Source organism: Festucalex cinctus, chromosome 4 (assembly GCF_051991245.1).
Source record: "Festucalex cinctus isolate MCC-2025b chromosome 4, RoL_Fcin_1.0, whole genome shotgun sequence".
In the NCBI taxonomy this organism is placed as follows: Eukaryota; Metazoa; Chordata; class Actinopteri; order Syngnathiformes; family Syngnathidae; genus Festucalex; species Festucalex cinctus.
Genome location: NC_135414.1, coordinates 25,097,838 through 25,112,798, shown reverse-complemented (window position 1 = coordinate 25,112,798; position 14,961 = coordinate 25,097,838). Strand labels below are relative to the sequence as shown.

The window sequence follows — 14,961 nt, the reverse complement described above, 5'->3', positions numbered from 1 at the left end:
GAATTACCTGATAATGGCATGCTGTGGGTGTACCAGTGTGTCATGGTCGAGTGGCTGACCTAATACATTAGAGGGAGCTGACTGTCAGGTCTTTAAGTAGCTCGGATCAGCGGCAGATACACAGCTAATGGAGCCTTCTGTACGGGGGTGGACGAACACCGCAAAAGCGTTATTAAAATGGTGTCAACAAAATACACACTCAAACCTGATTTACTTTACTTTTACAAGATAACAGCCTTCACTGGATTACCGTTTTTACACTTACCAATTTGATTATTAAAGCTTGGGATTTAATGACAGTTGGTTATGTAATGTGTTTTTGTACTGGACCTAGTGGGGTCTGAGAAGTCCGAAATGAATGAAGCATGATATACAACCACAATTTCTTTCTCATCAGAAATTCTGGTAAATAACTACAATTGGATATCTTAATTTGTTTTCTTCAAATCGATATGAATAAAATATGAGTGTTTTTCAAATGGGGCGGCACGGTGGAGGAGTGGTTAGCACGTCCAACTCCCAGTACTGAGGAAGCAGGTTCAAGTCCAGGATTCGGCCTTCCTGGGTGGAATTTGCATGTTCACCCCGTGCCTGCGTGGGTCTTCTCCGGGTACTCCGGTCTCCTCCCAAATTCCAAAGACATGCTTGACAGGAAGAGGCGGGACTGTTTTTTGCACAACAGTTTGTTTCCGGTTCGGTTTGCGACGTGTGGGCTGCGTCAAAAATACTTCCGACTTTGCGCCCCTAGGTTGCGCGTTCCCAACCCAGACCGGAAATAAACTGATGTGCAAAATCACGTCCCGCCTCTCCCGTGGCATATACCCCATTGTCCCTAGGTGGGATTGTGAGCGTGGGTGGTTGTTTTTCTCCGTGTGCCCTGCGATTGCCTGGCGACCAGTTCAGGGTGTATACCGCCTACTGCCCAAAGCTAGCTAGGATAGGCTCCAGCACCCCCCGCGACCCTTGTGTAAGTGGTCAAGAAAATGGATGGATGGATATTTTTCAAATGCCCTCCAACAGTACAAGATACAAACTTGTTTTCCTCACATGGTTTCTCTGTGCCCCGCCATGTGCTTTTTAACCATATAAGTTCTTCAGCTTGTGTGTGTCGTGTTTGTGTGAGCACGGGTGTTACAAAAGCACCGGACTTGCGTTTTTATGAATGAAAAGTGAGATATAAATAAAGCTTGATTTGATACAAAACTTAACCACTCACTGACATTGGGACTGCCCTTTTTTCTTGAATTGGATCACATTTTGCAATTCTTTTATTCCGTTCTTTTACAATTTTATCATGTTCTCCTATGTGTCAATATTCCACTGATACCAGTGCATTACATTTTGCACAAAATCCTATTAAAATCTCACAAGATCAGTCTCAGTCAGACTCATCTCACATGCTAGCAAAATGCTTAAGAGTTGGCTCGTACCTTTCCCCTTGGTCATTAATGGAAATGTGAAGGGCATGCACCGTTGTAAAATAATATGAGGATATGCTGATCAATACGATGCCATTAGTGGTATCCACAGCACAAATCACATACCTTTAGCACTCCAATCAGGGATGCTCTCATCTAATCGTATTTGAATTGTGTGGATTTATAATGAATGTCCTGCTTAACCTTGTATCCTCATTAACTTATTAGTTTTGTCCGGAAGGAGCCGTCAGTGTGGTTGGGTGATCATAGTGCCACCGTTTGCAATCTCTCGGTACTCTGGTACAAATATTGAAATTATAATATTTGGAGGGGAAGAGATTTAGAAGACAGCAAAATATATCCAAAGCTAGCAGACGAGGGAATAGGGAGGAAATCAAGTTATTCAGGCAGTACTGCAGTCTTTTGAGTGTATTTTTTATTATATCTGCGTCTCAAGCAGATTTGTTGTATTTGTGATCCTCTTTGTTGGATTTGTGCACTGTGGGAATGTATTTGTGGTTGCTACTAACTTTTTGTTTTCCCCCACACTTGTAAATGTTCTTGTACGTTCTATCTGAGCTCGGCCTCTGCTTCTCTATGTTGCTGTGCCTTCGATCCAGAATAAGCAGAACATGCTGTCGAAGCACATCGACCTCAAGGGCAAGGAGCCAGAGAAGGGGGTGCTGATGTCCTACACCGTTCCTGACCTGAGAATACCTCTTTCATATGAGGTCCAATTGGCCCCCATCACCACCTACAGTCCGGGGGAATTCGTCAGTCGCAGCATCCAGTACTCAGAGCGTGAGTTCATTCATTCATTCACAGTGGAACATTTAATATCAAAGGCAATACAATGCATTTGTATGTATTCACAATTTAAAATAACTAACCATTATTGTACACAAAAAACGTATTTTTTTTTAATAGCAAAATACTAGATTATTTTTTTTTTACTATCTTTTCCTTCATAAAATTATTTTAAATAATGACACCACAATTCATATATTTCTCATCAGCGAATACGCCGCAGCATGCTACCCAGAAATATCTTAAAAATAAAACTGGTCCAAGGCACTAATTTCTATGGAAGCCCATTCCCGCCAGTAAAAAAAAAAAATAATACAAATATTTATTTATTTATTTATTTTTTCAGCGTCAGGAAAGCGGCAGTGTTTTTTATTTTTGGTATCTTTTTTTTATCGTTCGAACGTGTAAAAAAAAAAAAAAAAAAAAAAAAAAAAATCCACTGCCGGTTACTGACGGTGTAAAAAAAAAAAAAAAAAAAAAAAAAATCCACTGGCGGTTTCTGATGAAAAAAAAACCCTTTATTTTTATTTTTATTTATTTAATATTTATTTATTTTTTACTGGCAGGGATGGGCTTCCATATACTATCACTGCATTTGGAAAGACTTTATTTTGAAGTTGGCCTCACCATATTCGTGTTACGTCATGGATAGCTTGAACAATTGTCGCTGCTTTTGGTTTGACATGATATATAGTATATGTATTAAATGATAAAATGTGAATTTGACTTTTGTCTGATTTCAAATTCCAACATACAGTAAACATTCGTTTGACTTTAAAAGTTCTATTTGCTTGAGTGTTGTACTTATCTACGTTAACCAGTGCTCCATTTTCTTACAGCATACACCTACCCAAGACCTTCAGGTGAGTCCTCTCGCTCAGCTTTCCATCATCCATATTCTTCTAATCTTCTAAACCCGTTGCTGTCAAATGATTGATGACAGGGTGGTGAAATTAGCAGCACGTTTATTTTGTTTTTTATTTTCCTTCCAAAAGCCAATTTATGTTTTATGGCTGCAAGAAGTGTCAACATAGGTTTGTAAAGACTTGAGATGATCCAATCTGGTTGCTTTGCGGAAGAGGATTCGGATGAGTATCATGATATGATAATTGCAGGTATATTCCATGTTCTAAATATCAGGAATGGGGGATAGCTATTATTGGTGGCTGTACACTATAGCCAAGTAGAAAACAAATATTGATACTGCACACACTTCTGTTAATTAATCAATCAATTAGGATTTGGACTTGATCCCTTAGTTGCTAAACTTAATTCTTTAGTTATCGAGACATGTTGGGCATTTTTTGTACTCAACTTTATGGGCACAGTTTGGGAAAGACTCTTTTCAGTGCTCAAGGTTCATTACTGTAGGGCATGATTGAAGGAGTTTGGTGGAGTTTGGTCCAAATTATTATGCATTGCAATGATATTTAAGGTGGTTCATAGCCAGGCAGTCGCTTTCGTTGGCTATTCTGACATCCTGTTCAAGTTCAATGGTTGTAAGTATTCAAGTGTTCACTCCATTTCCATTTATCATTGGTTTGGTCCAAATATTGCATTTAGCCGATGGATATGATGCAAATAACAAAAGGGAGAAAGGAGGTGTCTGTTTGAGAGAGGTGTTTGTCTTAATTTTATGATGCACCCAGCAACTAATTGGCAAAATGTGTCGATTCTTCCCAAAAAAAAGATAAGGTTTGTTTTCCCAGAGTGCTGAGAGCCAGATTGTCTCTTCACAAACAAACTACCTTATTGCGCTTGTCAGCCATATTTTTTGTTTACGTTCCACTCTTTCCTCCTGAGGTCGAACCTCATAAGCTCGTCCAATCTGTCCTCTTCCCCGCTTTACCCGAATGCAGCATTAAACTACATTAAACCTACAACTTATCTCAGGTTTCTGCCATATTTCCTTTTATGTGAATATACTCGCAGCGTCTCAAGCGCATCTCACGCCACCCTTCTCTCTTTGCCTAATTTCTTCATTTTTCACACATTTTTCATGTCTTTATCAGCCCACTGAACATTCTCTGTCCTCTTCAGTAAGCGACATACAGCATTTGTCTGGCACGGGTGTCACTCTGCTCTGCCAGAACGATGCAATTAAAACAACTGCAGATTGGAGCAGACTGCGTGTGAGAACAACGGTGCAAATTGAAACGAGTGCGTGTGGTGGAGCACGGTGTGAATAGTCAATAGATTAGCTCATTGAAACAAATACTAACACATACAGCAGATACAGTATTTAAATGAATAAGGGATCGTGTCCTTATTCATTGGTTTTATTGATTCAACATACTGTGTTGATTACCGATGTGTGGAATTTGATTAGGCTAATCGACTAATCCCACATGTACATTTGTATGTTGGGCTCATTATGACCATTTTAAAATACATAATATATCATATATCTCAGTACTAGTTACCTTCCTGTGATGTCATCATGTAAACACAGGCAAAGATGCAGAATTTAAGTTCCATTCTTGGTGTGCAGGGAGTTACGAGTAATGTGGAATCTTGTAAATGGACTGTGGAAAGTGAGAGGATTCCTAGGTTTGACAAGTTATGTTAACAAGTGAGATACAGTGCTACAGGGCAGGTGGCCACTGCCCGGGGCATGTAAAACAATTTGATCCCTTAGGACAGCACATTCCTCAGGTTTTCTTCACCCAACATCTTGTGAATGGATAAAAACACAAAAATGTCAAAGGAAATGCATTTGGAAAAATACAGATGGCATCCAAAGCTGATTGTGGTCTGTTTTTGTTTGAGCCATTCTAATTGCCAGTTGAATTTTGATTATTTTGAAGCAACATATTACTTGTTAATTGTAATACCTGGGAAGTAAGTGGAGCAAGTTTCCACCTCAGTGTCGATTTTAATGAGGTTTCCTTTGTAAACCTTTTAACTTCATTAAATGTATTACAAGAAAAAACAACTAGCACATAAAAAATACTTAATGTTTTAAGTAAATCTGGATAACTCAGCTGAACTCAACTTTATTTGTCGAAGACTTTAAAAATGACCATAGCATACAAGTAAAAACAAACATAAAAACAAACACAGTTAAAGCAATAAAGGAATAATATAAAAACAGTAAATACCTTACAAGGGGGGAGGAGCTAAGAGAGGTAATGTGGGCCGAGACCAATTAAAGAAAACAAGTAAAAATAAAAATCTTAAAATGAACTGCAAAGTGAACAGAGAGCCAGTGAAGGGAGGCCAGAACTGGAGTTATATGCTCCCTCCTACGAGCTCCAGTTAGGAGGCAAACAGCAGCTTTTTGGACCAAATGGAGACGCTTGAAGGAGAACTGGCTGGCTCCAAAATATAAAGTGCATTCATCCAGCTGAGATGTAACAATTAAAAAAAAATTGTAATTATAATTATGAACTCCAAATGATATTTACAGAGTCAGAAATGTTTGGGTTTTTTTTATCAGTATACATCCGCATTCTGGCATACGAGAGAGTTATTGACACGTTTGCCCCATCTTTGTTCAGGTTCCTGACTTTTTGAACCAAAATTTCATGATGTTTTAGTACAATTCAGCGAGGTGCAACCTCCAAACGAATAGCATTCCCAGGTTGTACTGTACTGCAATGGCTTTCACATCCTCAAATGTTACCCATTTGCTTTCTTTAATGTACCGGTACATCCCTTGCAAGCAACTACAAGACACATACATTTCCTGCAGTGATCTATGTAGTGGCATTCTAGGAGCATTCCCTGTCCAGATCAGTTGATAAACTGCACTTGGCTCCGGTCCAACTTCTCTGCTCTTCACAAAGAAAAGCACTAAAAGTCACACTGTGCTCTTAGGGAGGATGTATCAGAGCACACATGTACATGAGTCGGGTGGGAGTTGGGTCAGCGGTTTGAATTAGAAACAGCGACAAAAAAAAAAAAAAAAAAAAAAAGGGCAACACACTTTGATGGTAATCCAGGTCAGATACTGATTCATTTTCCTGGCTTACTGCTAGCAAGTATTGATTTTTAACCCATGAACATCCCAAGATACAAAGCACTCCGGCACACAGGAGGCTTTTTCATTAAACTTGCCTTCTAGTTGGGTCAGTTCGGGGTTGGACCAAGTTCTCTTCATAAACCCGTCCAATATGTCAGGCGGATTCAAGGCAGGGCAGTTGCCAGGTTGCGAAATGCCAATTTGGTTCCGTTTCTGTGAAGTAAGAATCGGCACCGAAAATGACATGATAAAGAAACCTTTCATAGCCGTTGAAATGAGGTCAGGATGTCTGAAATGTCAAGCTTGATGACAGTATGCACCTCTGCCGTGACTTTAAAGGCATATTTTTTTGTCTGGGAAAAACATGGTATTATCACAATTGTTCTGCATATCATATCGCTAATCTAACACAGTTGCACACTCTGTTTTTTTTTCCACATTGCCACAACAGACCACGTGTGCGGGTTTGAGGATGAGAGGATTTGTGGTTTTTCACAAGACCGAAGCGACGTCTTTGACTGGACGCGACAGAATCACCTGACCCAGAATCCCAAGCGGTCCGCCAATACAGGCCCGGAGACGGATCGCAGCGGAACCAAAGAGGGTGAGGAAAGCGTAATAAATTTTAATCCGCAGTTGGACACAGCAGTGAAGACCTCTGAATGTGGTTTTCTTGTTCCCAGGCTACTACATGTACATCGAAGCATCGCGGCCACGAGTTCAAGGGGACAAGGCCCGTCTGCTCTCTCCACTTTTTAACGTGAGCACGGTCAGGGGCCCCAAGGGCTCTGGCAGAGTCCCTTACTGTGTCTCCTTCTACTACCACATGAAGGGCAAACACATAGGTGAGTGAATGAGGGGGCAATAACATATACACATTTAAAGCCCCCTGAGAGCATCCACAGAAATACGATTGAACGTGCAGCAAAGTCAGCTCTGTATCAACTTTCAAACAACAAAACAAGGAAGGATAAACTTTCAACTTTCACACATCAAAATAAGGAAGGATTCTTATTCAGCAGGGTATATACAATATCGTATATTCAACATTTAACTTTTAATTTTAGTCAACACGAGGTCTGAAATTAGATTGAAATGACCATTAAAAAGTTCTTAACTTATTTGCTCCCAATAACGTGTAAATATGTTTTTTTTAATGTTTTAAGTGTCCCAAAGACGTATTTATACGTTTTGTTTTGTTTTTTTGGTTTTTTGGTTTGTTTGTTTTTTTTTTGAGGGGGGGGGGGTTCATGCTAGAGCATACAGAAGGCTTTGATGCAGCCTCTCAACTGCAAAGAACGGTTTCAGAAATGGTAGTTATTACACAAACGGCAATTACAATTACTCACCGTTTCCTTGTTGAATGTTGAACAACGATAGGCGCTTCGTGCATTTCTAGCTGGTAAGATGTCCGACATAGAACGGAGATGACATTTTGAAAGTTTCACCCATGGCCGTGATTGGTTAAAACAAACGCGTAGAATTTCGCATCGTCCAATCAGCTTGAATTATTATACAAAATGTCCCGCCTTTTCCCGACGAAATTACTGTGGAGCGATACCAGATGGATATTGCGAAGTATATCCATCTGCCCTTTTCTGTCCTCTAACGGCTTTCGGGAACACATGACCTAATGTATCTGGCCCAACAGATGAAAAATTACCATTAAACTAATAAATCTGAACATTGCAACTCCAAAAATCGGGAGAAATAGACGATTATTGTGACACCAGACGTTATTGAAATATGGGACATCTTGGAAAATCTGGAGGTTTGGCAAGTTGTGCTTGAGGGGAAGTTCTCAAACCGGCGTGCTTCTGTGCAAATCTCAGTTTTGGACTTGACCCACAGCTTGACGTGTAGACAATAGCGGGGGTGGCAGGTCTTTGTACGTTTCCACTTGTGCCTTTATATGTGTGTGTTTGTTTTTGAAGTGGGCAGTGGGTATGTGATTTATGGCAATGCTACGACACAATCAGTCACTTGGGTAAGCTGTTCATCATAATATGCTCTGTCACACAGCTAGAAGGCATCCAGCGCCTGCAGAACTCAACACAGGCACACACAAGCACACACACACAGTATTGCCATTAGAGCATCACCAGACTTGCACATAACATAACGTGGGCACACAATGGCTCAATAACAATATGATATCCTAATCCAACCCAGTTCTCGTCTTGTGGCGTAAGTGGAAGGTCAAATTTATGGTGTTTAAACGGAATATCTTAAATGTGTATGGAAATGTGGACAAAACAATATTAGTGACAGTTGCATAAAACTGTCAGTTGTTCATTAAAAAAAATAAACTTGCTAAGCCTGTGTTATTCAGAGTGACTTGAGATAGAAAATGGCTAAGCAAAAAGTTGTAAATGTTAAACGGGATAAATATTTAAGATAATAAAATTTAGCAAAACTAAAGGGACACATCCTTCAGCTGCATGGAGATACAGAATACAAGAGAGAAGCACAACACTTTTTGAATTTGTTACGATGGGGGTGTGATGGGTGGACCCAAAAGCGGAGAAACGTGACAGGAAGACAAACTTAAAATGTGGAAAAACTTGACTAAATGTGGAAAACTTGAACAAACAGAGAAACTAGCAACGCAGCTTAGCACTGGACAAGACAAGACAAGACAAGACAAGACAAGACAAGACAAGACAAGACAAGACAAGACAAGACAAGACAAGACAAGACAAACTACACAGCAACATATACAATGCTCCCACACCCATGTGAAAGAAACACCACTCCCTTATACCGACACTAATGAGACACTAACAGGACACACCTGGGAAACACAGCAGGCAGGGGGAACCAATCAGCAACACACACCGGGAAGGGAAGACACACGCAGGTGGACAAGGTTAACTCATTCAGTGCCATTGACTATACACGTCAAAGTAGAGCTGTGCAATTCATTGAAATTAAATTATAATTTCAGTTATTACACTCCACAATTACAAAATCAGCATAATCACAAAGTAAAAAGTTGCTTAAATTTATACATTTGGACGTTTTTTTAATTTTAAAATAACTAATTTGATCAATTTTGTTTCATCCAAAAGGAACTAGCATAAATATAGTGTTTCAAATAATTTTATTTGTCTTAATATTTTTTCATGTTTTTTTATGTTTAAAAATTTTCTTGTTTTGGACCAAAAATTAAAAAAAATATTGCCCTACTGCACAGTGCATATGCTGCATTCCAACTTTCACGTTTTTGCCAACATAAATAAATATATATTATTATAAATTCTGTTTGGTCCAAAACTTAATTATAGTGTTTCTATTTTTTTTTAAATTTGGTCCTAATATTTTTAAACGCTTGAACATTTTCTTGTTTTGCGCCAAAACATAAATAACCGTTTGAATAATCGTGATTTCAACTATTGCCAAAATAATCCTGATTATTATTTTTCCCCATAATCGAACAGCCCTACTTCAAAGATCCATTTTTACTGGGCTGGCAGTGAATGAGTTAACAATAACGAGACTGGGGAAAAACACAAGAACACCAGACAACCAACACTCTCAACAAAATAAAACAAAACCCAAACAAAACTGAAACATGACAGAATTCAAGGTACAGATTTTGTTCCCCAGTAAACACTATGACTTAAAAAAAAATAATAAATAATTATTTGTTTTTCAATGATGAAGGATTCGCATAGGAAATTAGTTTACTGAAATTTGTAGAGGGCTGACAGAAGGGCCAGGGAGGAACCCATTCAAGTTTTGGTGCTGATCCAGTTACAGTCTGCTGGCATTGGCATGGCAATTAGATGACCCAACAGATCAACTCAACTCAACTCAACTCAACTTTATTTATAAAGCGCTTTAGGAACAGGTGTTGCTGTATACAAAGTGCCGTACATAAACATCAGTTTTGCAGTAAACAAGAACAAAGCAAACATTTTGAAGTGCGAATACAGGGTTTTTTTTTGTTTTGTTTTTTTTGTTTTTTTGTTTTGTTTTGTTTTGTTTTGTTTTGTTTTGTTTTTTGTTTTTTGTTTTTTGTTTTTTGTTTTTTGTTTTATTTTATTGTATTTTATTTTATTTTGTTTTGTTTTGTTTTGTTTTGTTTTTGTTTTTGTTTTTGTTTTTGTTTTGTTTTGTTTTGTTTTGTTTTGTTTTGTTTTGTTTTGTTTTGTTTTGTTTTGTTTTGTTTTGTTTTGTTTTGTTTTGTTTTGTTTTGTTTTGTTTTGTTTCACAAGATCAAGCAGATATGGAATGGCAATCTACTACCATGAACAATTTTGTATTACAGTACACGAAGAAACTTTTGGCCAGTGATTTCTCAGATGACAAATGCTTCATCCTTTGCACTTTTGTATTTTGGAAGACTTTACAATTGAGGACCAAAACACAAAAAGGAATTGTTTACAAAGGTAATCAATTCTACGAGAAACATTTTCTCTGAGGCGTCCATAAAATCAAAGTTCTCATCACTGGTGGTCTTGTTGCGGCGGTGTTTTGGCAGCAAGGCAACATCTGTCACCGAGCACTTGCTTACGATTACAACAATCTGTTAGTAGTTTACGCCAAGCTCCTCGACAAGATCCGCTTTCATCGGCGCTGTTGTTCTCCCATTCGCTTCCAATCTGTTGTCACTTTAATTGCCTTTCTCTGGCCGAGCTCACGCCGTAGCCGCCGCCGCGACAGAAATGAAGACAGAGGTAAGGTGTCCAGTAAAAGGAGTGAGTAGGTGGAGGTCAGTAAAATGAGAGTGGGAACGGAAGTAAGGAGGATGAGTGTTCCAGCATTTCAGAAAAAAAAAAATGTTATAAAGCTCTCAAAAGAGCTTGAAAGGCTGTGCTAGAGATGCAAGGTGATGTGAAAAGGCTTGAACAGAAAGAGCTGCCGAAAGGCCATCAGCACAGCACATTGATGTTCACACACAGTCAGACGACACTGAAGCACAGTTACCACTGCACATGCACTCTAACAGTTTGAAGGGAAAGTACATGAAGGCTATTGAAAGACATACTTGTGCTGCATATTCCGTGTTTTGTTCTCCTAAGGTCACTGTGTTGTGAAACAGTAGAAGAGGTTGTTCTGATTCGGTTGGTTCAGCTTAATGCAACTCTTCCCTAGCAGCAGCACATGAGCAAAATTTGATGATGTTTCTGTGGTCGTACTTTAGTTTGGCTTTATTTGTTTGTTTTTTTCTCGGTGCAACTGGCAAGCCAATTTGGAACTGATGGATTGTTTTGAGAACACAGTGATGGAAGGCAAATGAATGGTTATTTAAATGATCCTTCACTTGCATGATCGTTTGTTTGAGGTTTTTAATTAAAAGAATTCCAGTGTGATTTACAAAGGGAAAAACTTTTTGGGCATATGTTGACAAGTGTCTGGCTGAGGTAGCAACGTTATGTGCTGCTCTACCTCAAAATAACAGTTTTAGTCATTGTTATGAGTGCAATGGAACCTCGAAGGTCAAAGAGATTTAAAAAAAAAAAAAAAAAAAATCCATAGGATATGGAAATAAAAATAATCGGTTCCAGGTAGAAGCTGTCACACAACATTGTGGAGCTCCATGCTTGAATTCATCTGAGACTGCTATGATGGTGCTATTTTGGTTATTAGATCAGATGACAAAATTTTAGTTATTGGCCCATTTGCTCCATTCATGGTCTATGTCTTCATGTTGGGTCGCTATTATCAAGTGATGTTGTTGTTTTTTGTTTTTTTTGTTGTTGTTCTTTTTTTTTGGGGGGGGGGGGGGGGTGACTTTGCAACTCCAACCTTCCATTTCTAAGGGACGTTCCAGTGAACGTTTTTTTTTTTTAAATAAATAAATAAATAAAAATTAAAAAAAGGAAAAGTCCAATTTACCACCTTACTCGAATGCAGCATTAGAGACAATAGTTGAAAAGGGGAGACCTAGAGGAATAGCCACTATTACTATCAGACTTTTCTTCTATTCTGATGTTCTTTTCTCAACACCGATTCCTAAGGCTGGTTCTTGGACTGAGTTGCAAAACAACCCAAGATAAAGAAAATAAAAAATAAAAAAACACATGCAATACATTCTGTGATGACGTCACTCCTGACATGGCTGTTGACACTTCAAAGTTTTGTGCAACTTTAGAGGCACACTTTTCCTTGAAATACAGTCAAATCAAAAAGTCCAAATCATATTTACATTAGAGATTAGAAGGTCCACTCATCTAGTAGGGCTGCACAATATATCGAAAAAATATCGATATCGCGATATTGGCTTTTGCAATATGCATATCGCAATGACATGCAATAAGTTCGATATGGAATTTTATGCTTTTATCTGAATTTGACGAGTCAGACTGTCAGGTTTACCTGTTTGACGTTTATTAAACATGACAAAAAAGGAGAGAAGACAGTTCAAAGCTTGCGAGGAGAGAGGAGAGGAACTGACTGATACAATTCACCACTGCACTCTCAGAAAAAAAAAAAATCCCCTCCTCGCCCTCTCTTTTTATTTGGGTTCCACGCCCCTAGTTCCATGGGTGTTCCAACCCTAATAATGCAAATGCAAAACATAGTTGGAACACAGTGTACGAAAATGTGCATCACCATCCAATAGTCGAACATTATCGAGAGGTAATTACAATTAATTATGAATACATTTAGTTGGTTTAAAAAAAATGTAATTCTTTCATTAGATAAAAAAAAAAAGTCATTTCTTTAGGTACATGTTAAATATCGCGATAATATCGATATCGTTATATTCAGCAACTATATCACATATCGCATGTTTTGCCAATATCGTGCAGCCCTATCATCTAGCACATCTGATTTTCGAGAGGAGCAGCAATCGAATCAAGTTTAATCAAGATGATTCTAAAATCTTGTGTTCACACTACATAGTTTGCTTCAGGACGCTTACCCTTGGCACACATCCCTTGCGACAGAACAAAATGTTAATTACTTACTAGCTTGATTATTTCAAGTCTTGAGTCACATTACCTCCGAAACATGCAAATCTGACCCGTGAGAGTGGACGGAACATTTTGTGGGCATATGGGGTGATGAATTTCCGTGCAAAAAGCAGACTCCCACCAAATGGAAACATAAAATACCTTAGCACCGCTGCCTACGCATGCGTTAAGAGACTGGATGTTGGTTAATATTGCACTTAAGAGCTGTCTGGGAATTCTTAACAAGACGAATGGTTCTTTAACAACTTTGAGGCCGAAGAGAGTTGGAGGAATTGTGCTCTGTGCTTGTTTATAGGACCTCAGGGAGGTTATGCGATGTTGGAACAGTCGTTACTTGGCCTTGTGATATAAGTGAATCACTTTTATGATATTAAACGTTAGTAGGTATGGCTAGTCAATCGGCAAATATTTTGTGCCATCATCTTATTATTTACTCGCGGCACCAAGGAGGGGGGAGGGATTACACTTGCAATTGGATTTGAAATTATTTTCAATTTCCATCTTTGTCCAACAAACCAACATTGTCCAACAAAAGTATTTAGTCACCTTTCCTAAATATGCCCTTCATTTTCACAGGCACTCTCAATGTTCTTTTGAAAGTGAGGAGTATTGCCTCAGTGGACACCTTGTTGTGGACCAAGTCAGGTCATCAGGGCCCCGACTGGAAGAAAGCATACGTCGATATCAGCCCCAGCGGACCATTTCAGGTAAGAGTGCAATGAAAACAATACCCCAAAGCTATTGTTCCATTGTCTAAGAAAATACAAAAAATCCATTTGTTCTATATTTTGGGTCAAGAGAAAATAACGATGACGATAAGTTGTATGGATGGATGGATGGATGGATGGAAATAAGAAAGAAAAGTCTTTAGATGTTTGTTATTATTATTATTATTATTTTAATTTTATGAATGTCAGGGTCAGATCTGGGTCTGGTTGCTAAAAACCTTTGGTACCATTCAGGTCAGTTCATTTGAAATGTGGATGTTACCAGTCACCGAAAGATTAAGAGCGGTCAACCGAGAAAATCACATGACAGAGTAGAATTGTCAAAATAGCCTTCACTTTGTGTGTTCATCGCTTAGTCGTTTTTACCAGTAACTTTTAATGCTAAATGCCATTTTAAGTGTCAAGTGAATCTGAGCAACTTTGCAATGCAAAATTTACTATGTATCATTTTCCGCGTCACCAAATTACAAGTAAACGCAGCCTTGCAGTTCAACTCCAATCCTAACTTTTTTTTCTTGTTGTTGTTGTTGATGCAAATCGTAGAAGACAAAAAAAAAAGCGCATGCAACTCTGAAAGTGAAAACAAAGTTCTCAAACACATATGTTACATGGCAGAAGGCAGCCCAGGTAATAGTGTTTTTTGTTTTTTTTTTGTTTTTTTTTATCATGTAAAAATATGAGTAGAGCAGAAGACACATTGTAGTCGACAAATGAATTGAAGATAAAGACTTTTTATGCATAGAATGCAGGGGGGGGTGATGAAATGTGCATCTTTGTAGTATTTAAAGTAAATTCTGTGAGGTCTTGCGTACATTAAAAAAAAAATCATTTTGGTTGTAAAGTACATGTTAGGGTTTTTAATTACTTTAGTAAAACTTTTGGTGCCTGTAATTGTCCATTTTTCTTGACTTATGTTTTTGCAACATCATGCTCATGCTGGTCATTTTGGGCATCTCTCTCATCTCCAGTTGGTAACGTTTATAACATTTCAAAGCGGTTGCCTAATTGAATTGATGATGCACCCTGTGGTGTTTTATTATGCCGGAGCAGTGTGGGATCATTCTTAAGTGAATTCACAACATAGTGCAAAAGGTTGCAGAGAGTTGAGATTATAGTTA

General features: G+C 38.4%; 1 protein-coding gene across 4 annotated transcripts in view; it reads left to right on the top strand.

Annotated features, from left to right (window-relative positions):
• The window catches only part of mdga1 (MAM domain containing glycosylphosphatidylinositol anchor 1), a 176,479-nt gene that overhangs the window by 141,845 nt on the left and 19,673 nt on the right, over positions 1-14,961 (top strand). For all 4 annotated transcript variants that reach the window (XM_077519860.1, XM_077519861.1, XM_077519859.1 and 1 more), the window contains 5 exons: positions 2,039-2,219; positions 3,065-3,088; positions 6,641-6,793; positions 6,873-7,034; positions 13,692-13,822. In XM_077519860.1, coding sequence (XP_077375986.1) covers positions 2,039-2,219; positions 3,065-3,088; positions 6,641-6,793; positions 6,873-7,034; positions 13,692-13,822 — 651 coding nt within the window. The remainder of the gene's footprint in view (positions 1-2,038; positions 2,220-3,064; positions 3,089-6,640; positions 6,794-6,872; positions 7,035-13,691; positions 13,823-14,961) is intronic.